The following is a 27,027-nucleotide window of genomic DNA, read 5'->3' on the forward strand; positions in this document are numbered from 1 at the left end:
AGTAAATCTTGCCTCTTTTCTTTGTGTGTGTGTGGTTTTCTTGGGTTTTTGTTTTTTTGAGACAGGGTTTCTGTGTATAATAGCTCTAGCTGTCCTGGAACTCTCTGTAGACCAGGTTGGCCTTGAACTCAGAGATTCACCTGTCTCTGCCTCCTGAGTGCTGGGGTTAAAGGAGTGTGTCACCATGTCTAGCACGAACCCTGCCCCCCCCTTTTTTGAAAAAATATTTATTTGCTTATTTATTATGTATACAATATTCTGTCTGTGTGTATGCCTGCAGGCCAGAGGAGGGCACTAGACCCCATTACAGATGGTTGTGAGCCACCACGTGGTTGCTGGGAATTGAACTCAGGAGCAGGCAATGCTCTTAACCTCTGAGCCATCTCTCAGCACGAACCTCTAGCAGGAACCCTGCCCCCCCCCCTTGTTTTTAAACCTTGCCTCTTTTTAAGCTAGAAACTCTCTCTTCCTCATCTTTTTGTGCCTGGTCCTGAAATAACATTCACAGATATCAAATCGACCTTTATATTCTAGATAGGCAGATATACCCCCAAAACCAACCAAGCAATCAAACAAACATAGATTTAGCCTTTTCTAGAGCAGTCCCTGGGCCAGGTTCACCAATACCTGGTTTTCACTAGCTACTCCCCTGTGCCAGAGAAAGCAGGAGCCGCTCTAAATCAATTGAGTTATTTCAGTCCCATCAACCAAAGAGCCCACAGTAACTTCTATAATATCCAGGAAGTAGAAAAATACACGTGCCACAGTGATCTTTGTGTGTGTAGAGTTTAGAAACAACAACAAATGCAGAAGAGGCCATAGCCTCCGTGGGCAGTGCCAACACTGAGCCACACACACTCAAACCCAGTGAGAGGGCCCCAGGCTCCAACATGTCTGGGGATGGTAGGCAGGGAATAATTCCCTGTGTAGACCCTCATGACAAAAGAATGGAGTACCATTGGGGTTGGAAAGCTGGAAGGATTACAATCAAGATGGAGCTGTGGCCTCAGCCCCCTCTTCAGAGTCCCACACTTCAGACTGCAAATAATCAGCAAAGAGAGCCTTGGCCCTGCGCAAGACACGCCCTAGATGGTGTTTCCGCACCAGGCGGTCAAAATGCATGGCTAGCTCATTGTAATCTAGCCCATTGCGCATGATGTGGTCACGGTGCTCCAGCAAGATAGCCAGGCAGAGGAAGAGCATGAATGGGTTCCCTCGGCCAAACTCCTGGGGTGGGGGAAGGCCCATTGGAGGTGGGGGTGGTGGGGATTTCCCAGGATCTCTGAGAGATCCTACATCTTGCATCAAGGGGGATCCTACAGCTATGTCACCAGAAGGAGAAGCCTCCTGTGTAGATGGAGGAGATGAAGAAGATGGGGAATCAGGCTGAGAAGAAGAGGAGAGGAGTGGGTCTGGGGAGTTTAACAAGGGCTCAGAGAGGGACTTAGAGCTAATGAGGGTAGCTGGGTGGGCTAGTTGGACTAGAAAGTCCTTCCTGGGGCCCATGTTATCCCTGAGTAGCTGGAGACCATCCAGACTGGCTTGTCTCAGGAGACGTCCCCCACCACTCGGTCCCTGGCTAGATGTGGCTAAGTGGACAACAGCATCTTCAAAAGCACTGCTTCCTCCACCAGCAGGCCTCAGCATGTGCCTCTGACGTACTGGCCGTCCCCTGTGGCTACCAAAGCCAGTGTCTGCCACTTGGCTTGGAGGTCCAACAAGTTCGACTTCATGTTCAGGAGGGTCAGGGGGCAGTGAACTCCAGGTGACCTCTAGCATTCGGAGAGCATCATCAAAGGCAAATTCGCGCTTAAGCTCCAGCAGCAACCAGCGGTAACAGAAAAAAAGGTCATCAGCTCCTGCTTCTTGTAGGTACTGGTAGAAGTCTGGGTCAGCATGTCTCAATAGCAGCTTGAGGTGGGCAAACTTGGTGGCCATGGCACGACCATCAGGATGGAAGTTGGCAGCCAGGCGCTTCATGATGCCACAAAAGCATACAAAAGCATGCCCTTCATGGTCCATGACAGCAAGGATGGGTGATGCCAGGTCACTCATGCCCTGGCAGTATGATACCTGTGGATGGGTAACAGCATAGGTAGTAAGCAGGTCATGTAGGGCCCGTAGGTGTGGGCCATCCTCAGGCCCTGCATAGTAGGGATGGGCTCTGTCTGTGCGAAGCACGTCCTTGAGGACTGTGCTGCGGATGAATTCCAGGTCCTCAGGGTTCACTCGCTGGGCCCACTCGCTTTTGAGCTGCTCGTACTCGCGACTCTTCCGTTTCATGTAGTCCATCCTCTCACGGCCTGTCAGTCCATCTGGGTACACATTCAGGAGGTACCGCCACACCACCTAGCCAGAAACAAAAGGAGATGAGGCTGAGCTTCAACTAGGGATCTGCCATACCCATGTCTTTAGTCACCATCCACCCTGTCTCTCATGGCCTCTGTCCTTGTGGTAGTCTGTCTTCCTGCCACTGACCTACCTGAAATAGAACCTCTGTCCTTGGACTCTCTCTACCCTACCTATGACAGTGTATTCCACTGAATGTCTCTCATGAGCCACCACAGAGTGATGAGTGACCAAGGGGGCTCACTTTTCGAAGGGAAGGCTCCACACCACCATGATAGATCCGCAAACGCAATTCTTCAGGACGGGAGAGCTGGCCTTCGTGATTCAGGTATGTGTGAAACTCAGCATCGCTCAGAGGGGGCTTGAAATGCTTGACATCTTCCCCATATGACCAACTCAGCACCTGCTGGACCTTAGACAATGTACGGCCCACCTGGCAAGGAAGGAAGAAAAGAAGCTACAGGTCTCTGTGCAGGTTAGGGCAAATGCCAACCAGCACACTCTGGAATAGGAGTCCCAGATGGGCTTTTCCCTCCAACCCCAGCTGGGGCCCCCCAGTCTCCTGAAATCACCTGAGACAGGATGGATTGTGTAAAAGGCAAGGCAGCTGTCGTCAGTGAGGAACGCTTCTCAGCCAGTAGGATATCGGATCCAATGACATCTTTGGGGCTAATTATGTCCCAGTCCTCCAGCAATGGGCCTGAGCACACAGAGTGAAGCACTATAAGAACAGGTATGTGAACCCAGATCACAGGGCTGGGTTCCTCTAAAGCCTAGCTACATGCCGGCTAATAAACGATGTCTATTCCCTCTTCTCTGTATCATCCAAATAATGTTAAAAAAATCAGCTATGAATAGTTCTTACATGAGAAATGTTTCACAAAATGGCAGGGAAGCCTTTAATATTTCAATGATTTGAGTAATATTTATTGCAAGGCACTGAAGCAACAGATTAACCTTAAGAAAAAATAATATCTATTGAGCCTGGGCGTGCAGGTCTGTAATCTCGGTTACTCTGGAGGCTGAGGTAGGAAGATGGAGAGTTCAAGGCCAGTGCTTGGGCTAGGAGATTCTATCTCATTTTTAAAAAATACTTGACAGCCTGGTGGTGCATGCCTTTAATCCCAGCCCTTGGAAGGTGGATCTCTGTGAGTTTGAGGCCAGCCTGGTCTACAAAGCACATTCCAGGACAGCCAGAGCTACATAGTAAGACCTTGTCTCAAAACAAAATAAATAAATAAACCTGGTGGTCAGTGAGAGGGCTCAGTGAGTAAAGGCACATGCCACCAAGTCTGATAACCCAAGTTCAATGCCATGATGGAGGTTGTCCTCTGACCTTCAGATACTCAGTTCTATGGAAATACTAGCTAGTATTCTTTTTAAAATATATTTATTTGTGCGTGTGGATGGGATAGTCCTGGAAAATCAAACCCAGGGCATCACATGTTCTATGCAGTGCTCTACTGCTGAGCTACATCATGAGACCTCTTTAAAAAACCTTTTTTTGAAACAGTATCTCATTAAGTTACCCAGGCTGTTCCTGAACTTATTCTAGTCCAGGCAGGCCTTGAACCAACTTATGCCTTAGCTTCCCCAATACCTAGAATTAAAGGACTATAGGTGTGGCCACCCCTCTTGGATTTATTTATTTTTGATGAGGAAATAGGTCTATAGATACTTGTTCAAGGTCCCATACCTAGTGAAAGAAAGAAGTGGAATATGAAGCCCAGGCCCAAAGTAATGTGGGATTCCCCTCTGTATGCTGTGAATACCATTGCTTAATAAAGAATCTGTCTTGGACCTCGCAGGGCAGAATAGCTGGGAGAAAGAAGGCAGAGTCAGAGAGAAGCCTTGTAGCCCCACCAGAGACAGACGCCAGATAGAACCTTGCGAGTAAGTCACAGTCATGTGGTAATACACAGATGAATAGAAATGGGTTAAATTAAGATGTAAGAGCTAACCAATAAAAAGCAAGAGCTAATAGGCCAAGCAGTGACTTATTAATACAGTTTCTGTGTGGTTATTTTGGGGCTGAGCAGCTGGGAACAAACAAGCAGTCTCCTTACAACACCAAAGTCTGAGAGCATACACTCCAGATCTTATATCAATGATAGTTCTCGCCACCAAAATGATAGAAGGTGCTATTACCATTCCAGTTTAACAGAAAATGACCAAAAAGGTTTGGAACAACTAGTGACCAAGATTCTATAGCTGGGAAATGGTAGATTCCTATTTCTAGGATCATAGCCTCATTAACCTTACCCCATAGCCTAGACATATCTTAGAAAAAGTGTTAGTGGAGAAGGATGTTGTATATGTTTGACAAAGGAAACCATTCTATGCTTGACCGTAGCCACTCCTGGTCCATGACATCAGCAGAGATTTCTTACTTTTCTGTTTCTATCTTTATTTCCCCTTGCAGTTTTGTTCACTGTAGTTTCCTTTCTTATCTTCTAATATTTTTTACAGTTTCATATGGAATATTTTAAATTTTATTTATTTATTTAATGTGCATTGGTGTTTTGCCGTGGGTGTCAGGTCCCCTGGAACTGGAATTACAGACAGTTGTGAGCTGCCATCTAGGCGCTGGGAATCGAACCTGAGTCTTTTGGAAGAACAGCAGTGTTCTTAACCTCTGAGCCATCTCTACATTAGGCCCCCTTTTCCTTTTCTTTCTTTCTTTCTTTTTTTTTTTTTTGGTTTTTCGAGACAGGGTTTCTCTGTGGCTTTGGAGCCTGTCCTGGAACTAGCTCTTGTAGACCAGGCTAGTCTCGAACTCAAAGAGATCCGCCTGCCTCTGCTTCCCAAGTGCTGGGATCCCCTTTTTCTTTTTTAAATTAAGTTTTCTAAGTTAACACACAAAGTAATGGGCTTCATTATGACATTTCCATAAACAGATTATGAAAATACTTTCTTCTTATTCCTCCCCCTTCCCGCTGCCCTCCCCTATCCCCAGCCTCCTCTTGCTGGTCTCCTGTTTCCATGTCACATGTATTCTATTATCCTCCCCCTCCCCGCTGCCCTCCCCTATCCCCAGCCTCCTCTTGCTGGTCTCCTGTTTCCATGTCAAATGTATTCTATTATCCTCCCTCTCCCCGCTGCCCTCCCCTATCCCCAGCCTCCTCTTGCTGGTCTCCTGTTTCCATGTCACATGTATTCTATTATCCTCCCCATTCCCTTAAGAGCTCTTCCTCATCTCTCTGCTCACTTCAGATATGATGTGGCTACAGCAGCAATTGTCACCTGTGGGCTAAGTTCAAGAATCCTTTTTTTTTTTTGGGCTGGAGAGATGGCTCAGAGGTTAAGAGCATTGCCTGCTCTTCCAAAGGTCCTGAGTTCAATTCCCAGCAACCACATGGTGGCTCACAACCATCTGTAATGGGGTCTGGTGCCCTCTTCTGGCCTGCAGACATACACACAGACAGAATATTGTATACATAATAAATAAATAAATAAATAAATATTAAAAAAAAACCTGTGTCATCAAGCCTGACCTTTTAAAAAAAAAAGAATCCTTTTTTTGTTTTGTTTTTTCGAGACAGGGTTTCTCTATATAGCTTTGGATCCTGTCCTGGAACTCGCTCTGCAGACTGACCAGGCTGGCCTCGAACTCACAGAGATCTATCTGCTTCTGCTTCCCAAGTACTGGGATTAAAGGCATGTACCACCACCACCTGGCTCAAAAATCCTTTTTTAAATTTAAAATTAAAAACAATATTTTTATGTGTATGGGTTTTTGCCTGCATGTATATCTGTGTACCATATGCATGCCTGGTGCCCAGGAAGGCCAGAAGAGGGCATCAAGATCTCTTGGAAAAAAAATAAAAATAAAAAAATAAATAAAATAAAAAGATCTCTTGGAACTAGAGTTACAGACAGTTGTGAGCTGCCACATGGATGCTTAGAATTGAACCTGTGTCTTCTGGAAGAGCAGCCAGCACTCTTAAACTGCTTTAGCGCTCTTAAACTGCTTTAGCGCCATAGAAGGCAGTCTTCAGCCCAGCAAGATTTTCTTTCACTTTTCCTTTGAATTATGTGTCTCTTTGGAGTATGTATCTTTTTGGAGGTATACACACATAAGTGTAGGTGCTTGCAGAATCAGAAGTCTTGGGGTCCCCTGGGGCTAGAGGTGGTGAGCCACTATATGTGGGTGCTGGGAACTGAACGCAGGAAGAAAAGCAAGCACTTTTTTTATTTTTTTTGGTTTTTCGAGACAGGGTTTCTCTGTAGCTTTGGTGCCTGTCCTGGAACTAGATCTTGTAGACCAGGCTGGCCTCGAACTCACAGAGATCCGCCTGCCTCTGCCTCCCGAGTGCTGGGATTAAAGGCGTGCGCCACCACCGCCCGGCGCAAGCACTCTTTTTAAAAAGGATTTATTTTCTTTTGAATTCTATATATGTATGTGTACTTGCATTGGGGTATGTGCATGTAAAGTGGAGATACCCAAGGAATTCAGGAGAAGGTCTCCTATCCCTTGGAGCTGGAATTATCAGTTGTGAGTCATCTGACAAGGGTGCTGTGAAACAAACTTGGGGCCTCTGGAAGAGCAATATGTTGGTCTTAACCAGTTAGTCATCTCTCTAGCCGCATTTTTAAAATTTAAAATTACGTTTATTGCCCAATGTGGTGGTGCATGCCTATATTCCCAGAACTCAGAAGGCAGAGGCATGTGGACCTCCAAGTTCAAGGCCAGCCTGGTCTACAGAGTGAGTTCCAGGACAGCCAGGGCTACATAAAGAAACCCTGTCTCAAAAACCAAAGGACAAAAAAGAATTGTACTAGCTATCAACTGGCAGCACAGTATTGCAAAAGCTAACAACATCCAATGGTCAATTCCGTTATATGGATAATTCTATGAAGCATATAACTACATGAAACAAATCAACTACTATGTGTTTTTGTCACTGCCGTTTGCAGGTCAGTGGCACCCCTAAGTAGCATTTTCATGACTCATAGTCCTTTCTTCCACAGAGCTAAAGGAAAAAGTCACATCTAAAGCCACTGTCTCTGCATAAGTATCTCTGAGGGTACAAAACTAAGGGGCCACAAAGGAGAGGCAGAGAGCCCTTCCCAGTACAGCCATTCCCTTTTCCTTCAACTGTTCAATTGCCAGTAACCTTGACCTATTCCTGGCCCCTCCCATTCCCTCAGTCCCCAAGTCCCCAAGACCTGTGGCTTATATATGTAAAACACATTTCAACACCAACTCATTGTTCGAACACCTTGTGACCCTCTGTGAGCCACCTACCCCAGACACCTCAGACTGCTACTTCCTAACCAGCTCCTTTTGTGTGCCTCACACCCCAACAGCTGCCAGGGTGGTCTTGCTAAAACATTAAAACACTTTCCAGGGCTGAAGAGATGGCTCAGCAGTTAAGGGCATTGCCTGCTCTTCCAAAGGTCCTGAGTTCAATTCCCAGCAACCACATGATGGCTCACAACCATCTGTAATGAGATCTGGTGCCCTCTTCTGGCATACACACACACAGAATATTGTATACATAATAAATAAGTAAATAAATATTTTTTAAAAAAAAAGGGGGGGGGCAGGGTTCGTGCTAGACATGGTGACACACGCCTTTAACACTTTCCAGGTGAGATGAAGGCTATACTACTTACCAAGTTAAGAAACTACTGTAAAATAGAATTAAGGTTACAGGCCAGGTAGTGGTGGTGCATGCCTTTAATCCCAGCACTTGGGAGGCAAAGGCAGGTGGATCTCTGTGAGTTTGAGGACAGCCTGGTCTACAGAGTGAGTTCCAGGACAGGCTCCAAAGCTACAGAGAAACCCTGCCTTGGAAAACAAACAAACTAACAAAGAATTAAGGTTACACGATTTTGGCAAAAATGTAAAAAGACCTGGAACTCAAGCTTGGGAGATCCAATATGCAAATACCAAAAAAATGAAGAGAATAAAAGATCAGGTGAAGATCTTAGAATTAAACAGGCAACAAGTATAATGTAAATTTTCTGAAGTAAAGAAATGACTCAGCCGGGCGGTGGTGGCGCATGCCTTTAATCCCAGCACTCGGGAGGCAGAGGCAGGCGGATCTCTGTGAGTTCGAGACCAGCCTGGTCTACAAGAGCTAGTTCCAGGACAGGCCCCAGAACCACAGAGAAACCCTGTCTCGAAAAACCAAAAAAAAAAAAGACTCACCAAGGGGCTGGAGAGATGGCTCAGTGGTTAAGAGCACTAGCTGCCATTCCAGAGGACCGGGGTTCAATTCCCAGCACCCATATGGCAATTCACAACCATCTGTAACTCCAATTCCAAGTAATCGGATCCCTTCTTCTGGTTTCTTTTTTCTTTTTTTCTTTTTTTTTTTTTTGGTTTTTTGAGACAGGGTTTCTCTGTGGCTTTGGAGCCTGTCCTGGAACTAGCTCTCTAGACCAGGCTGGTCTCGAACTCACAGAGATCCGCCTACCTCTGCCTCACGAGTGCTGGGATTAAAGGCATACGCCACCATCGCCCGGCCCTTCTTCTGGTTTCTACAGGCACTGTACACATATGGTGCACAGATATATGCAGTCAAAACACCCATACACATAAAATAAATCTCAAAAAAGTTAAACAAAACTTCAGATCATTTTAGGCTAGGTGTGGTGGCATATACCTTTAATCTCTGCACTTAGGAGACAGAGGCAGGCAGATTGCCGAGTTTGAGGCCAGCCTGGTCTACATAGTGAGGACAACCAGGGCTGCGGCCCTGGATGGTTTCAAACTTGCTATATACACTAGGCTGGCCTCAAACTCACAAAGGCTGCCTGGTTCTGCCTCCTCAGTGCTGGGATTATAGACATGTACCATCAAGCCAGGCATATTATACTATACTTATCATTAAAGTGTACTTCTATTTATTTAAAAATCAAAGTTTAGCAACCACCATACATGATAGCACATATCTATAATCACAATACTCAGGCGATTGAAGCCAGATGACTGCTTTGAGTTTGAGGTTAGCCTGGCTACACAGTGAATTAAAAGCCAGTCGGCCTAAGATATGGCAAAACCCTGTTTCAAAACAACAAATAGAAATTCACTGTCAAACATCTAAAAATGCATAAATATTGGGGCTGGAGAGATGGCTCAGTGGTTAAGAGCACTTGTAAAGGACCTAGGATTCAGTTCTCTGCCTCCATGTGGTGGTTTACACCTGCCTAAAACTTTAGTTTTAGAGAATCCAATGTCCTCTTCTGGCTTCCTTGGATGCCAGGCATGTGCATGGTTCACATACATACATGTAAGAATACATGCACGGGCTGGGCAGTGGTGGTGCACACTTTTAATCCCAGCACTCAGAATGCAGAGGCAGACGGATCTCTGTGAGTTCGAGGCCAGCCTGGTCTTCAAGAGCTAGTTCCAGGACAGGCTCCAAAGCTACAGAGAAACCCTGTCTTGAAAAACCTTAAAAAAAACCCACATGCATGTAAAATTAAAACAAATCTTTAAAAATGCATCCATTAAGATGGGTGTAGTGCCGGGCGGTGGTGGTGCACACCTTTAATCCCAGCACTCAGGAAGCAGAGGCCAGCAGAGGCCAGCAGAGGCCAGCAGTTCTCTGTGGGTTTGAGGCCAGCCTGGTCTACAGAGTGAGTTCCAGGATAGTCAGGGCTACACAGAGAAACCCTGTCTCAAAAAACAAACAAACAAAAAAAGATGGGAATAATAGTGGCCGCCTTTAATCCCAGCATTTGATAGGGGGCAGAGCCAGGTGTATCTCAGTGAGTCTTGGGCCAGCCTGGTCTATATAGTGAAGCCAGCCAGGAATACATAAAGAGACCCTGTCTCAAAAACAAACAAAACCAAAATGTGAGTCTTTTTTTTAAATATCCATTGATGTTTTTTCCCTTTTTTATTGATATTTATTGAGCTCTACATTTTTCTCTGCTCCCCTTCCTGCCTCTCCCCTCCTCCCTTCAACCCTCCCCACCTTGATGTTTTTCCATGGGTATTAGGTACCCTGGAACTGAAGTTGTGAGCTGCCATGTGGTTGCTGGGAATTGAACCAAGATCCTCTGGAAGAGCAGCCAGTGCTCTTAACTGCAGAGCCATCTCTACAGACTCTTAATACTTTCCTTTTTAAGTTACCTTAGTTATGGCATCTTATCACAATAACAGAAAAATGACTCATAGAGACCCTAAAAAAAAGTGGTGGATAGGTGGCTCAGAAGTAGAGTGCTTGCCTAGCATATACAAAGCCCTGGGTTCAACGCTTTAAAAAAGTTATACCTAAAACCAACTAAGAAAGCTGACAATTCTGGAGAGACAGCTCAGTGGTTAATAGAACTTGGTGCTCTTGCAGAGAACCTGGGTTCAGTTCCCAGCACCCACATTAGGCGGCTTATAACCACCTATAATTCCAGTTCCAGGGTCATGTTCCAGTCATCCCAGATACCTGCATGCACATGGTATACATACACACATACACTCAAGCACATATACAGTCACATAAAATAATAAATATTTTGGAGGGTTTTTTTTTTCAGACAGGGTTTCTTTGTGTAGTCCTGGTAGTCCTAGAACTCACTCTGTAGACAAGGCTGGCCTCAAACTCACAGAGATTCGCCTGCCTCTGCCTCCTGAGTGCTGGGATTAAAGAGATGCACTACCACCACCTGACTTATAAAATAATAAATATTTTAAAATATTATATATTATATATTTTTAAATATTTAAAAATAAAAGACTTAAAATTAAGCTGGTTGCAAAACTCAAGTCCAAGTTGATCAAAGACCTCAACATAAATCCAGATACACTGAAACTGATAGAAGTAGGAATAGCCTTGAACACACTGGCATGGGAGACAACATCCTGAACAGAGCATCAATAGCACAGGCACTAAAACTAACAATTAATAAATGGACATCCTGAAACTGAGAAGCTTCTGTAAAGCAAAGGACACAGTCATAAGACAAAAACGACAGCCTACAGAATGGGAAAAAAAATCTTCACCAACCCCACATCCGACAGAGGGCTGAGCTCCAAAATATATAAAGAACTCAGGAAACTAGACATCAACAAATCAAATAATCCAATTAAAAATGGGGTACAGATCTAAACAGAATTCTCAACAGAAGATTCTCAATTGTCCCCTTCCTTTTACCTCCTACCCCCATGCTCCCAATTTTGTCAGGTGATCTTGTCTGCTTCCAATTTTTAGGTGGATCTATATAAGTTTTTCTTTGGGTTCACCTTATTACTTAGCTTCTCTAGGATCAAGAACTATAGGCTCAATGTCCTTTGTTTATGGCTAGAATTCACTAATGAGTGAGTACATACCAGATTCATATTTTTGGGTCTGGGTTATCTCACTCAGGATAGTGTTTTCTATTTCCATCCATTTGCATGCAAAATTCAAGATATCATTGTTTTTTACCGCTGAGTAGTACTCTAATGTGTAGATGTGCCACACTTTCTTTATCCATTCTTCCATTGAGGGACATCTAGGTTGTTTCCAGGTTCTGGCTATTACAAATAATGCTGCTATGAACATAGTTGAACAAAGGCTTTTGTAGTATGATTGAGCATCTTTTGGGTATATTCCCAAGAGTGGTATGGCTGGATCCTGAGGTAGGTTGACTCCCAATTTTCTGAGAAACCACCACACTGATTTCCAAAGTAGTTACACGTTTGCATTCCCACCAGCAATGGATGAGTGTTCCCCTTACTCCATATCCTCTCCAGCATAAACTATCATTAGTGTTTTTGATCTTAGTCATTCTGACAGGTGTAAGATGGTATTTCAAAGTTGTTTTGGGGCTGGAGAGATGGCTCAGAAGTTAAGAGCATTGCTCGCTCTTCCAAAGGTCCTGAGTTCAATTCCCAGCAACCACATCGTGGCTCACAACAATCTGTAATGGGGTCTGGTGCCCTCTTCTGGCCTGCAGGCATACACACAGACAGAACATTGTATACATAATAAATGAATAAATAAAATGAATAAGGTTTTTAAAAATAAGTTATTAATCATAAAAAAAGGAAAAAAAAGTTGTTTTGATTTGCATTTCTCTGATAGCAAGGAAGTTGAACATGTCCTTAAGTATCTTTGGCCATTTGAAATTCTTCTGTTGAGAATTCTCTGTTTAGTTCAGTACCCTATTTTTTAATATTTATTTATTTATTATATATACAATATTCTGTCTGTATGTCTGCAGGCCAGAAGAGGGCACCAGACCTCCTTACAGATGGTTGTGAGCCACCATGTGGTTGCTGGGAATTGAACTCAGGACCTTTGGAAGAGCAGGCAATGCTCTTAACCACTGAGCCATCTCTCCAGCCCTCCATACCCCAATTTTTAATTGGGTTATTTAGAATTTTAATGTCTAATTTCTTGAGTTCATTATATATTTTGGAGCACAATCCTTTGTCTGATGTGGGACTGGTGAAGATTTTCTCCCATTCAGTTGGTTGTCTTTTTGTCTTATTGACAGTGTCCTTTGCTTTACAGAAGCTTCTCAGTTTCAGGAGGAGAAAGGGAAGAGGAGAGGAGAAGGGGAGGGTTGGGGAGAGCTTGAGGGAATGGGATAGTTGAGGAGATGGAGGAAGGACAGATATGAGAGCAAGGAAAGAGATATTTTGATTGAGGAAGCCATTTGCAGTTAGCAAGAAACCTGGCTCTAGAAGAATTCCCAGAATCCACAAGAATGACCCCAGTGTTCTGCCTGCATGTATCCCTGCAGGCCAGAAGAGGGCACCAAATCTCATTACAGATGGTTGTAAGCCACCATGTGGTTGCTGGGAATTGAACTCAGTACCTTTGGAAGAACAGCAAAGCTCTTAGACACTGAACCATTTCTCCAGCCCATCTTAAATATCTTAATATCTTAAATATCACCATAGAACCTTTGTCTAACAACAGATGGAAACAGAGACAGAAACCCTCATAGGAGCACTGGACTGAGTTCCCAAGGTCCAGATAAAGAGGGGAAGGAGGGAGAGTATGAGCAAGGAAGTCAAGACCATGAGGGGTTGTTTCACCGACTGAGACAATGTGCCTGAGCTAATGGGAGCTCACCAACTCCAACTGGACTGGGAATGAACGAGCATGGGATCAAACTAGTCCCTCTGAATGTGGCTGACAGTTGGGGCAGACTGAGGGGCCAATGACAATGACACTGGGATTTGTCTCTACTGCATGTACTGGCTTTTTGGGACCCTATTCTCTTTGGATGAGTACCTTGCTCAACCTAGATGTAGTGGGGAGGGCCTTGGATTTTCCACAGGGCAGGGTGCCTTGCCTTCTCTTAAGACTGGACAGGGGTTGGGGGAAGGGTGTGTGGAGGGAGTGGAAGGGGAGTGGGAGGAGGGGAGGAACTGGGAATTTGCATTGGTATTTTTTAAAGCAATAATAATAATAATAATAATAATAATATTCTCAAATGGCCAAGAAATACGTAAAATGTTGAACATCCTTAGCTATCAGGGAAATGCAAATCAAAACAACTCAGATTCCATCTTACATCTATCAGAATGGCTAAGATCAAAAACACTGATGACAACTTATGCTGGAGAGGTTGTGGGGCAAGGGGAACACTCCTCCATTGCTGATAGAAGTGCAAATTTGTACAGCCCCTTTGGAAGTCAGAATGGCAGTTTCTCAGAAAACTGTTGAATCAATCTACCCCAAGACCTCGCTCTACCACTCTTGGGCATATATCCAAAGGATGTTCAGTCATTCCACAAGGACACTTGCTTAATTGTGTTCACAGCAGCTTTATCTGTAATAAACAGAACCTGGAAACAACCTACATGTTTCCCAATCGAGGAATGGATAAGGAAAATGTGATACATTTACACAATGGAATATTACTCGGCTGTTAAAAACAATGACATCAGGAAATCTAAAGGGAAATGGAGGGAACTGGAAAAAAATCATCCTGAGTGAGGTAACTCAGACCCAGAAAGACAAACATGGCATGTACTCACTCATAAGTGGATATCAGCTGTAAAGGATAACCTTGCTACAATCCACAGACCCAGAAAGGCTAGGAACAAGGAGGGCTCAATGGGGGACACCTGGATCTCCCTGGGAAGGGGAAATAGAAGAGATTTTGTGAGTGGACTGAGGGCAGGTGGGGATGGGAACATGAGTGATAGTGGGGGGTAGAGTACTGAAAGACACTACTGGAAAGGGGGTGCACTTCGGAGTCAGGTAAAATTCTGATACCAGGGAATCTCCCATGAAGCTACAAGGATAACACCAGCTTAGACTCCTAGCAATAGTGGGTAAGTAGCATGAACTGGCCATCTCCTGTGATCAGATTGGTGCCTAGCCTAATTGCCATCAGCGAAGCTTCATCCGGCAACGGATGGAAACAGAAGCCGATCTACAACCAAACATTAGGTGGAGTTCAGGAAAAATCCTGCAGAAGAGGGGGAGAAAGAATTGTAGGAGCTAGAGGGGTCAAGGACACCACAAGAAAACCCACAGAACCAACTAACCTGGGCTCATGGGGGCTCACAGAGAATGAACTAACAACCAGGGAGCCTGCATAGGACTGACCTAGGCCCTCTACATGCATGTTACAGTTGTGTAGCTTGGTCCTCTTGTGGGACTCCTAACAGCGGAAACAGGGGCTGTCTCTGACTCTTTTACAGGCTCTTGGAACCTTACTTCTCATACTGGGTGGCTTTGCCCAGCCTTAATACACGGAGAGGTGCTTAGCTTTACTACAACTTGATATGCCATGTTTTATTGATACTCATGGGAGACCTGTCTTTTCCTAAACAGCAACAGAGGAGGAGTGGATTGGCGGAACAAAGAGGGGTGGGAGCGAAGGGACTGGGAGGAGAGGAGGGAGGGAAAACTCAAGCTGGGACGTAAAACAAATAAACTCATATAAAAAATTAAGCTGTGTGGAGTGGCTCATGCTTGTGATCCTGGAACTTGGCAGGATGAAGTTAGGAAGACTATCACAAGTTTGAGGCCAGCATGGGGAACACATGGAATCCAAAGCTGGCAAAAGGTTTATAGTGAGAGCCCCCCTCAAATATCAAGCGGCTAGGGGTGGTGGTATACCTGACAAACAAACAGAAGGGCACAGCAACAACATGAATGGCACAGAGAGTCCACTCAGCCCAGTGTTGTGGCACACACCTATAATCCTGGTACTTGGCAGGTAGAGAAAAGAGAATCAGAAGTTCGAAGCCAGCTTAGGCTATTTGAGACCAAGAGAGGGAGCAGGGAAGGGGGGAAAAGAGAAAAGGAGAGGACAAAGAGGGGAGGGAGAGAAAGGAGCCAAGAAGGGAGAGGAAAACATATGAGCTATCAAGGCCAAAAGTAGTTGACAGGAAAAATATTCTATTATATACAGATAAACAATAGGAAAATTGAAAACACATTTAGAAACAGGCAAAGGATTTCTGCAAACACAAAACCTGACATGGACCAACATGAGGCTAGAAATAGTTTTTACATAATCCACCTTGGGTGAATGCACACACATTTCCTGCAGACACATCCAAGCTTTTCATTATGGGCTTCTGTCTGTGGTATTATATATGATACATACTACATTCTTCATTATAAAGTTGTCAAAATTGCCAAACCTTAAAGTAATATATACATCCAGTGCAATCCAACCTAATGTTCTAATGTTTTTCTCCTGAAACTGGATGAACTTATTTTAAGGTTCACAAGAACCAATTCATGTTTAAGAATAGCTAAGAAAAAGAACATCAGGAACTTGGCAAAAGCTTTTTTAAAATTAAAACTAACCACAAAATCACTGTCATTAAAAATAATAGTATTATCCCTGTGTGGTAGTACATGCTTTAAATTGCAGCTCTTGGGAGGAAGAGGCTGGTGGACCTCTGAGTTTGAGGCCAGCCAGGGCTACACAGTGAGACCTCATCTCAAATATATATATGGCTGGAGAGATGGCTCAATGGCTAAGACCACTTGCTTCTCCTTCTAGAGATCCTGGCTTCTATTCCCAGTGACCACACGGTGGTTCACAACCATCTGTAACTCCAATTCTAGGGGATCCCGATAATCTTTTCTGGCCTCCAAGGACACCAGGCATGTACACAATACACAGATATACATACAAAGACAAAATCCCCATTCCATACACATAAAAAATGAAAACATACACACGTAGTGTTAAATGTAGCACAAATGGAGTCAGCAGAATGCAAGAGGAAGTCCAGGACTAAATTTAAGTATATATGGGAACCCAATCTGTAAAAACAGTGGCATTTCAAATCAGTGTTGCTTTTTTTTATTTATTTAAAAATTATATATTTTTTTCTTTTTTCGAGACAGGGTTTCTCTGTGGTTTTGGAGCCTGTCCTGGAACTAGCTCTTGTAGACCAGGCTGGTCTCGAACTCACAGAAATCCGCCTGCCTCTGCCTCCCGAGTGCTGGGATTAAAGGCGTGCGCCACCACCGCCCGGCAGTAAAAATTATATTTTATGTGTATGAGTGTTTGTGAACCACTTGCTTGCCTGGTGCCTGTGGAGGTCAGAAGAGAGCAATTGGAGCCCCTAGAACTGGAGTTATATAGATTGTTATGAGTGCTAGAACTGAACCCAGATTCTCTGCAACATCAGCAAATGCTCTTATCTGCTGAACTATCTCAGCGTGATTTTTTTTTAAAACAAGTGATGTTGGCATAATTGACTAAATTATTATTACTGATATTGTTATTATTTTATTGGCCATTCTACAGCTTGAACCTAGGGCATCAATATACTAAAAAAGCCCTCTACCACTGGGCATTATTTCTCCAACCTCTTTTTCATTTTCTGTTTTTTTAAAATTTATTTTATTATATTTATTTATGTGTGTGTTTGTGTGTATATATATGTGTGTGCATGCATGCGCACACAGAGCCAAGGAGGCCGGAAGAGAGCATCAACCCTTTGGAGCTGGAGTTACAGGCAGTTGTGAGCTGCTAGATTGGGGGTGCTGGGAACCAAACTCAGATCCTTCAAAAAAGATCAGTCTGAGTTCTTAACTGCTGAACCATCTTTCACACCCACACCTTTTCTTTCTTTTTAAAAAAAATATTTATTTGCCAGGCAGTGGTGGTGCACGCCTTTTATCCTAGCACTCAGGAAGCAGAGGCAGGTGGATCTCTGTGAGTTTGAGGCCAGCCTGGTCTACAAGAGCTAGTTCCAGGACAGGCTCCAAAGCTATAGAAACCCTGTCTCATAACCTTGGCTATCCTGGAATTCTCTATGTAGATTAGGCTAGCCTCAGACTAATAGAGATCTGCCTGCCTTTGCCTCTTGAGTTCTGCAGTTAAAATTATGTCTCACCAGGCCTGGCCCTTGCCAGTCTAAACAAGTCTAAAAAAATCACAGAGTCAAATTGTTTGGGGAAAAAAATCTCTGGAGCCAGATCATCAACTGCCCAAGTTTAAATCTTGGTCTTCCACCATCTATGTGACATGCCCAAATCTTATACCCTCCTAGGCGTGTTTCTTCATCTATTTTATGGAAAACTAATAATTTCTCTTTTTAAGAGACCAAGCTGGCCTTGAACTCACACACATCTGCCTTCTCTATTTCCCAAGTGCTGGGATTAAAGGCATGCGCCACCACCACCTAGCTAAGATTATCATGACAATTAAGTATATTCATTAAATGGCCCATTTAGCTATTTATGATTATTATGGTGTGAATAAAATGCCTCAGTCATCCCAAATGGGTACAAAAGTTCTCTAAGGCTACAAACTATATGACTTCATAACATTTTTATGACAAAAAAAACCTTGCTGAGTTGGCAAGATGGTACAGTGGGCAAAGGCTCCTGCTGCTAAGCCTAATGACCTGAGTGTGATCCCCAGGATTCACATGATAGGAGAGAACTGACTACCACAAGCTGTTCTCTGGCCAGGCGGTGGTGGCGCATGCCTTTAATCCCAGCACTCGGGAGACAGAGACAGGAGGATCTCTGTGAGTTTGAGGTCAGCCTGGTCTACAAGAGCTAGTTCCAGGACAGGAACCAAAAGCTATGGAGAAACCCTGTCTCGAAAAATCAAAAAACAAAAAAACAAGTTGTTCTCTGACCTCCACATATGTGCAAGTGTGCACATGCATAGACACATAGACACACACACACATCAAAATGTGATTTAAAAAGTTGCTGAGAAGCCGGGCGGTGGTGGCGCACGCCTTTAATCCCAGCACTCGGGAGGCAGAGGCAGTTGGATCTCTGTGAGTTCGAGATCAGCCTGGTCTAAGAGAGCTAGTTCCAGGATAAGCTCCAAAACCACAGAGAAACTCTGTCTCAAAAAAACTTGCTGAGTGTTGAATGTCGTTGGGTGTGGTGGCACACGCTTGTATTCCCAGTTATTAATAAGGCTGAGGTGGAAGAACTGGTAAGTTTTAGGTCAGCCTAGGAAACTTACTGAAACCTATTTTAAAATAAAAAAAGGTAATGTGCAGTTTGGTGGTATAACACCTGCCTAGCAAACATGGCCTGGCATTCAATTCTTAGTAACAAAAGAAACTAACAGCTGGGTGGTGGTGGCGCACACCTTTAATCCCAGCACTCAGGAGGCAGAGGCAGGCGGATCTCTGTGAGTTCTAGGCCAGCCTGGTCTACAAGAGCTAGTGCCAGGATTGGCTCCATAGCTACTGAGAAACCCTGTCTCGAAAAACCAAAAAAAAAAAAAAAGAAAGAAAGAAAGACAAACTAACAACATGGCAACACAGGCAGGTCCTTTGGAAAAGCAGAGATGGGAGGATTGCTGTAAGTTTGATGCCAGCCACGGCCACATTTACATGGCAAGTTCTAGGCTATCCAGGGCTATATTCCATAATTATTTCAAAAAATTTCAAAACCAAAGCCAAATTCAAACCCATAATAATGTTAAAGACAGAATACACTGAGTGGTGCTGTAGAGATGGCTCAGAAGTAACTGGCTGCTTTTCTAGAGGACCAGGGTTTGATTTCCAGCATGCAGAAGGTGGCTCACAACCATCTGTAATTCCAGTTCAGGGGATCCTATGCCCTCTTGTGGCCTTCTCGGGTACCAACCATGCATGCAGTGCATAGACATATATGCAGGCAAAATATCCTATATGTAAACAAAACAAACAGACACCCCCCCCCCACTACTAGCACCAAAAGACTACCAGAATGCACTGGAGCTGAAGTGTGGCTTCACGGCATCCATGGCACAGGGTTTGCCTAACGTGAGTGAGCAGGGCCTGTCTTTCATGTCTAGCACTGCAAAAAAGACAAGACTGCACAACACCCTGCACCTGCAGCCCCTCATCCAAAACCCATTAACTTTTTTTAAAATCACATTTGCTTTATTTCATTTCTTTTACATATAAACACATTTTTGTAAAATTATTTGGAGACACCATGCACTTCACTACTTCCTACTTAAATGGGATTTTCCCCAAGAGCATGAATATTTTTCTTCAACAGCCCTGAAAACATTACTGTGCCACCATGTTTTCAAATTAATTGCCAATATGATAATATAGGCTGAATATTCCTAATCTTCAAAACCCAAAACTTGAATTATTTTGTAGTAGAATTTTTTTTTTTGAGATAGGGTTGCTTTTGTAGCTAAGGCTAGCCTTGAACTTGAGTTTTAAAATATCTAACTACCATCATTATAACAAACTTTTTGGGGTGTTAGTAATGATTGAACCCAGGTTTTCAGACATAATTTAAAAGAAATGAGTCCCTGTGGCCTGCCAGGAGTGTACTATAAGGGGTAGGATTATTATCTATGGGAAAAGCTGGATCTCAAGGTAGTAGTCCTCTGGCACTGGGTACTCACTGTCCTCTGAGGGCCGAATGTCTACGCGCAACTGCAGGTAAGGTTTGGAGGCAGTGGCGAAAGCTGTGCTGAGGTCCCAATCAGAAAGGAGAGAGAGGAAAGCTTCCTGTCCTAGCCGGTCACGCGCCAGGTAGCTGATGCCAAAGTTCTTCTTCCTGGACAAAGGCTATGAAGGCTTGGGATCTCCAGTTCCACAGCAACTTCAGGAACAGTTTACAAAACAAGGAAGGTAGTGTGAAAGGTACCGAAAACAGCTTCCTTCTATTTGCTGGGAACTATGCCAAGGATTACAGGCAGCCTGAGGTTGTTATGCCATTTCTACCCACTTTGTTACATGAACACAGAAACAGATCCGCACCTGCTTATATCTGGAGGGCACATTGAACACTGGTAAGATGCTGGTCCCCTCTGGGGATGCTAACAGTGCAGCTGGGGGTTAGAAGTGGGAAGAAAGCAGCCTTCTTACTACATTTAAAAAAAAGCAGTCTATATGTTTCTTATTTTTCACAACAGAATGTTAATGCACAAATGTACAATAAAACTAAGAATTTATTCTTCAGATACACCTGTGCAAATACAAAGAAGTATTTTGTGTGATGATCACTGTAAACCCAGAATCATCCTAAATATCCATCAACTTCACACTTTTTTTTCTTTTTTGATGTTTTGAGACATGGTTTCTCTGTGTAATGGCCGTGGCTGTCCTGGATCTTGATTTGTAGACTAATCTGGCCTCAAATTCGCAGAGACCTGCCTGCCTCTGCTTCCTAGTGCTGGGATTAAAGGCATGGGCTACCATGCCCAGCTGAATTTCTTTTTTTTTAAAAGATTTTTATTTATTATGTATACAGTGTTCTGTCTTCATATATGCCTACTTGCCAGAGAGGGCACCAGATCTCATTACAGATGGTTGTGAGCCACCATGTGGTTGCTGGGAATTGAACTCAGGACCTCAGGAAGAGCAGTCAGTGCCCTTAACCTCTGAGCCATCTCTCCAGCCCCCCTGAATTTCATACTATTTAAATTTGTTACCACAGGGCTGGAGAGATGGCTTAGTGGTAAAGAACACTGGCTGCTCTTCCAGAGGACCCAGGTTCAATTCCCAGCATCCGCAAGGCAGCTCATAGCTGCCTGTAACTCCAGGTCCAGGGGATCCGACACCCTCACACCAATGCACATAAAATAAATAAGTTAAATAAATTTTAAAAATTGTTAGCACAATCATATATTCCTCCAGAATAACCTACCACAACAAAATAAACATCACATCTGCTCCTATGAGATACCAACTCTCAGCTACCAGACTGACAAATTTTATAATGTCTTATAATAACCACTGTTTGGGAGGGCATGAAGAAAACAACTTTATTATTTTCTTTCTTCCTTTTGAGATAGTTTCATTATGTAGCCTAGACTGGCCTTGATTCTCCTGTCTCAGCCTTCAGAGTACTGTGATCACAGGTACGTATCACCATGGTTGGTGAAACAAACCTTACTTTTTTTTTGAGAGAGAATGTCTCTCTGTGTATCCCTGGCTGTCTTGGAACTCACCACGTATAGCAGGCTGGTCTTGAATTGTCAGAGATCTGCCTGTCTTTGCCTCCAGAGTGCTAGGACTAAAGGTGTGGACCACCACATTTAGGAAAAATATTTTCTATACTGCTGCTGAGGCTGAACTGGTAAAACGTGTCTGGAGAACCATTTTGGAAACATTCCCTGAAAGTTTTAAAAACACACGCCCTGTAGCCCAAAATACTTCCGCTAGTTTATCTTATGACATTTCCCCAATACTCCCAGCAAGATACATATACTCATCGTGGAATTATTTGAAAAAAACCAAACCCACAAAAGACAGACAGTTGCCGTTGAGATGAGCAGCCTGCTTCATCTGCCCACTCACCCGTTCAAGTCAAAGGCGCGGATGAGGATGTGCTGCAGCACGTCCAGTGAGGTGATCTGAGGATCTACAGCAAAAGAGCGGAACTCAGGTGACAAGAAGCTCTCACATTTCTGGGGAAAGAAGACAAGGAAGGGGTAGGCCATGAGGGGCCACAGCACCATTCAGAAGAGTGGGTGAGGTACAGAGTGGCAGAAAACAGGGACCAAATTTATATGGGATGCTCTTGGCCATAGTGGAGACTCTTGTTTTTGTTCTTAAGGGGAAGGCACAGGCAGTTTCTGGGCAAAGAAAGAATGGATGTGTCCTTAGAATTTTAAGGCAGTGGTGGCACACACCTTTAATCCCAGCACTCAGGAGGCAGAGACAGGTGAATCTCTGTGAGTTCGAGGCCAGCCTGGTCTACAGAGTGAGTTCCAGGACAGGCTCCAAAGCTACAAAGAAACCCTGTCTCAAAATTCCCCCATCCCCAAAAAAGACAGGAACAGACAAGCAGGAACAAAGCTCCCGCAATAGTCCAGGTGTCTAATCCTTCAAGAGTCCCTTAACTATGGTTGCCAGAATCACTATGTCCAGTCTCACCACAACAAAATCAGTCTCCTATACTGCAATCAATCTAGCAAATCTACCTCTAACACCCCCATGGTTAAATGTTTTTCAAGAGCTTCCAGGCAGTGGTAGCGCACACCTTTAATCCAAGCACCCAGGGAGGCAGAGGCAGGCTGATCTCTGTGAGTTCAAGGCCAGGCTGGTCTACAGAGTGAGTTCCAGAACAGCCAGGGATATACAGAGAAACCCTGTCTCGAAAAACAAAAACAGAAACAAAAGTTTTCAACAGCAAACCTGGGGTCCCAACATAGTCCTCTCTCCACTCAGATTTATTTTGAACTTTATGTTCTAGTAGTAGCAAACTGTTGGGAGTTACCTTGACTACATTCTTCCTCCAGCCCTTTGTGTGTGCTCATCTCCCTTGCTGTGAACATCCTTCCCACTACTCCATCTGGCTCACTCACTACATCTTTGCCTATTATGCGGAAGTGATCTGTTGACTTTTTCATCACTGCCAGTGCCACCACTCCAGTGTGAGCTTGCTCGAATTATTGCAACAAGTTCCTTCCTCAGAGTATGCTGTCCACCTACCTGCCCTTCTCTCTCCCGACTGTCCTATCACTTTGCCCTCAGTCCTCCTTCTCCAACAATATGGGAACCCACAGGAACAGACCAAACTAGTCTCCACCTCCTAGCCTTTTCTCTTACTGTCTCTTCTACCTAGAACTCTTCACCCACTTTAAATATACATAGGTGACTCTTTTATTCAGGTCTCTGTGACTTCAATCCCTTTTGAGGAATTTTCCTACACGACTTTGTGTAAAGAACTCCCTAGAATCTAACTTTTCCTATTATGTTCTCAAGATACTCACCAGTGTCCAAAACATATCACTGAACTGTTTTTGCCCCCCCCCCCAGCACGTGGGCTCAGGGGTGGGGACATGCACGAAAGTGCACTGTCCATAATGTTGACTGACTTTAGGACTCCCTCTTCTGACAGCAACAGCACCTCCTTCATTCCTCTGGACTCCAGAGGCCCCTCCTCGAACCCTCCAACCAACCTCTCTACCGTAGACTCCACCCCTCCACTTAGCAGCCCTTTCCCCTCTATTTCCAGTTACACACCCAAGGATATGTCCCCAAGACCCATGTCTTCATTCTCCCATTATTCTGCTCTCAAACCTCCCCCCTCCCCCCCCCCCCCCCCCCCCGTCTCCCAGTAACGCCCCAGATTTCAGGTCCTGCCCTCTATCCTATGGCAGCCACCATCTTTTCGCCTATTGGGTGCCCCGGGCAGGCTGGCCGACCAGCCACCAGCCTCACCTTGACTCGGACCCGTACCACCTCTCGCTCCTCCTCCTCTGCCGCCGCTGCCGCCTGGGCACCCCCGACGGGCGAGGGCGCTGCAGAGCAAGCCAAGTCCGAGGCTGCGGAAGGTGTTGCCATCCCGCCGGTAACTGTCGTCTCTGTCTCCGTGACAGTTGACAGTTTGCCCCCTACCCTAACGAACACCCTACAGTGCGGGCGCCCGCGGCCCCACCTTGCACCAGAGCGCAGGCGCACAGGGTTCTGAACCCTGCCCCTCCTCCTGGCCTGGAGGTCGCCTCTGAGCATGCGCCTAGAGGGCTCCTGCCAGGAACCCCGCCCCCCAAAGTCGTGAATTTAGCGTTTTTTTGCCTGTGAGCTAGTGCCTGCTTAGGTCCCGCCTGTCCTGGTCCCGTGGCGCTGTTGTTTTGGCAGTCTACTTCCGGATTCACGAACCGGCGACGGGTTCAAGAAAGAAAAGAGGGCGGGGAGGAAGCCACAGCGTGGTGATGTCAACGCTCCAGAACCCGCTTAGAGTTGCCACGTGCCTCGGGTAACAGATGATGTCATTGGTTTCAAAAACTTCCCTTCAAATGGATCCCCTGAAAATTGTGTGTGTGTGTGGGGGGGATCTTCAAGATTTTTGTATTTAGTTCTTTTGTTTGTTTTTACTGAATCTTGCTCATTTTCCCGGGTTAATTCGAACTTAAGGGTTTTTCTTTATTTTGTTTTCTTTTAACCTCAGACTTCCAGGGGCTTACTGGTGTGAACCACCTTCCAGTGCCCACCTTCCAGAGTCTCTTAATAAATAATCTTCACTTAAATTCAAGGAACTGGCATAACTTTAATCCTAGCAGTCCGGAGGCAAAGGCAGGCGAATCTAAGTTCGAGGCTAACTTGAGCTACAGAGTGAGTTCCAGGACAGCCAGGGTTACACAGAGAAACCCTGTCTCAAAAAACAAAACAAAACAAACATCCAAGAAACTGTCCATAAAGAGTTTTACACATTCTGAGCTCTTGCTATATTGCATTAAGTAATTTTCCCAATGCAAACATATGATGCTTTCTGGAGGTCCTACTTTTCTCCAGAAATTTTTTTCCAGGTTTAATTTCATTTTTGAGACATATTCATGTAGCCCAGGCTGTTTTGACTCTTCAGACTTAATCTCGAAATTGCTGGCTCTACACTGTCTTTGTTTTATTTAATCCTTACAACTTACTGAGGTCAGGCCTGTTATGAGCTCTGTCTGTCTGGGGTGTACCTCATTGGTAGATCATATAGTCCAGCATACAGGAGACCCACAGCATACAATCACAGTAAAAACATGTGTCTATTAAATATGGGTTGAATGCTTGGACACATCTTTTTTGTTTTGTTTTATGAGAGAGGGTTTCTCTGTAGCTTTGGAGCCTGCCCTAGAGCTACCTCGTGTAGACCAGGCTGGCCTCGAACTCATAGAGATCTGCCTGTCTCTGCTTTCTGAGTGCTGGGATTAAAGACGTGCGCCACCACTGCCCTGCTACTTGAAAACATCTTAGGCACTTTTTCCCCCTTGTATTTTCTAGACAGAGTTTCTCTTAGTAGTCCTGGCTGTCCTGGAACTCATTTTGTAGACCAGGCTTGAACTCAGATCCACCAGCCCTTGCCTCCCAAGTGCAGGGATTAAAGGCATGTGCCACCACTGCCTGGCATTTTAGCCTCTGAGAAAAAAATAGGTTTTCACTATATAGCCCTGATAGTCCTGAAACTCTCCATGTAGACCAAACTAGCCTGGAATTCATAGAGATCTACCTGTCTGTACCTCCTGAGTGCTGAAATTAAAGGTGTGTACCACCATGTACAGCAGAAAAATTAAAAAATATATTACATTTTATTGTGTGTTATTACATTTTATTGTGTATGTGTGTGCATGTACCACAGTGTGCATGTGCTACTCAGAGGTGAACTTGCAAGAGTCAGTTCTCTCCCTCCCCCATATTGATACTGTGGGTCAAACTCAGGTCATCAGTCTTGACAGCAAGCACTTTTACGCATGGAGCCATCTCATGGGGCCTTAAATTTTTTTCTTTTTTGAGATGGTCTCACGTAGCTCAGGCTGGTGTTGAACTTGCTATATAGCTGGAGAAAACCTTGAGCTTCTGAAACGGCGTTTTTACAGGTTGTGCCACCATGCCTGGCTTCCTGGGTTCATCAGACTCGGGGCTTTGTGCACGCTAGCCGTCACTCAATCACACAACCACGTCTGGCTCACTACTGGTTTTTTCTGCTGGGAAAGAATCTGGGTCTCCTTCTCATTTCAGTTATGTTAGAGAGGAATGATCAACTAACCCATTAGCATTGAAGGCATTGGGGCATCTTTTTGACAAGGAAGATGTCTCTTCTTGGGTGTGCAGAGGGCTTAGACAGAAAGATACTGGAAACAAGGAGATAAAAAGGAGGCCCTTGCTAATATTATGTCTATTCATTCTTCTAGTCAACAAATAATAGTGTACATGCTAGACAGACTTCCTACATCAATCCTTTTTAACCGTATTCAGAACGCAATGATGTAGATGCTATTAACAGTAGTATTTATTTTACATATCACTCACCACTGGGAAGTATTAGTATTGAAGGCTGTGAAGAAATAAGTTCAAGGTCAAAAGGCAAAATAACACCAACAGTAGGGAGTACAGAGGTACTGTGTCTAGTGTGTGAGATGGAGCATGTCTTCAAATAGTGCAAGGCATTAAGTGACAGCATATGAAATGAAAAAATTGGGGTGAAATTATGCAGGACTCTGGTCTTAACATTTGGCTGGCCAGGCATTATTTTGACTGCTGGTGGAATTCTTGTTGCTGCCATGCCTGCTGCCTCTTGAAATGTACTTATTTAGAAAGACATTTCTCCAAAATTTTTAAAAAGGTTTATTATGTATAGTATTCTGCCTGCAAGTATGCTTGCAGGCCAGAAGAGGGCGCCAGATCTCATTACGATGGTTATGAGCCACCACGTGGTTGCAAGGAATTGAGCTCAGGACCTCTGGAAGAGCAGCCAGTGCTCTTAATCTCTGAGCCATCTCCCCAACCCCATTTCTCCAAATTTACAGTGAAAGCCTGAATAAAGGCAGGACTTGAACTGAAGTCCCACTTTCCACACACAGGGCATAACAAGCGTCTGTGGGGGTCAAGTGTTA

The 27,027-nt window shown here is 44.5% G+C and overlaps 1 protein-coding gene across 1 annotated transcript; it reads right to left on the minus strand.

The window, feature by feature from the left end:
* Window positions 1-492: 492 nt before the first annotated feature.
* Window positions 493-24,184, minus strand: LOC121442682 (TBC1 domain family member 25-like). The gene is made up of 6 exons (XM_041644294.1): window positions 23,870-24,184; window positions 22,001-22,110; window positions 20,101-20,255; window positions 2,922-3,049; window positions 2,594-2,782; window positions 493-2,349 (listed from the first exon to the last, which is right to left on the minus strand). Exons 1-6 carry the CDS (start codon window positions 24,158-24,160, stop codon window positions 988-990), a joined length of 2,235 nt encoding a protein of 744 aa, XP_041500228.1. The 5' UTR covers window positions 24,161-24,184; the 3' UTR covers window positions 493-987.
* Between the last annotated feature and the right edge of the window lie 2,843 nt (window positions 24,185-27,027).

Source organism: Microtus oregoni, unplaced genomic scaffold (genome assembly GCF_018167655.1).
Source record: "Microtus oregoni isolate MIOR12 unplaced genomic scaffold, Mior012 000092F_ref0000046, whole genome shotgun sequence".
NCBI lineage: Eukaryota > Metazoa > Chordata > Mammalia > Rodentia > Cricetidae > Microtus > Microtus oregoni.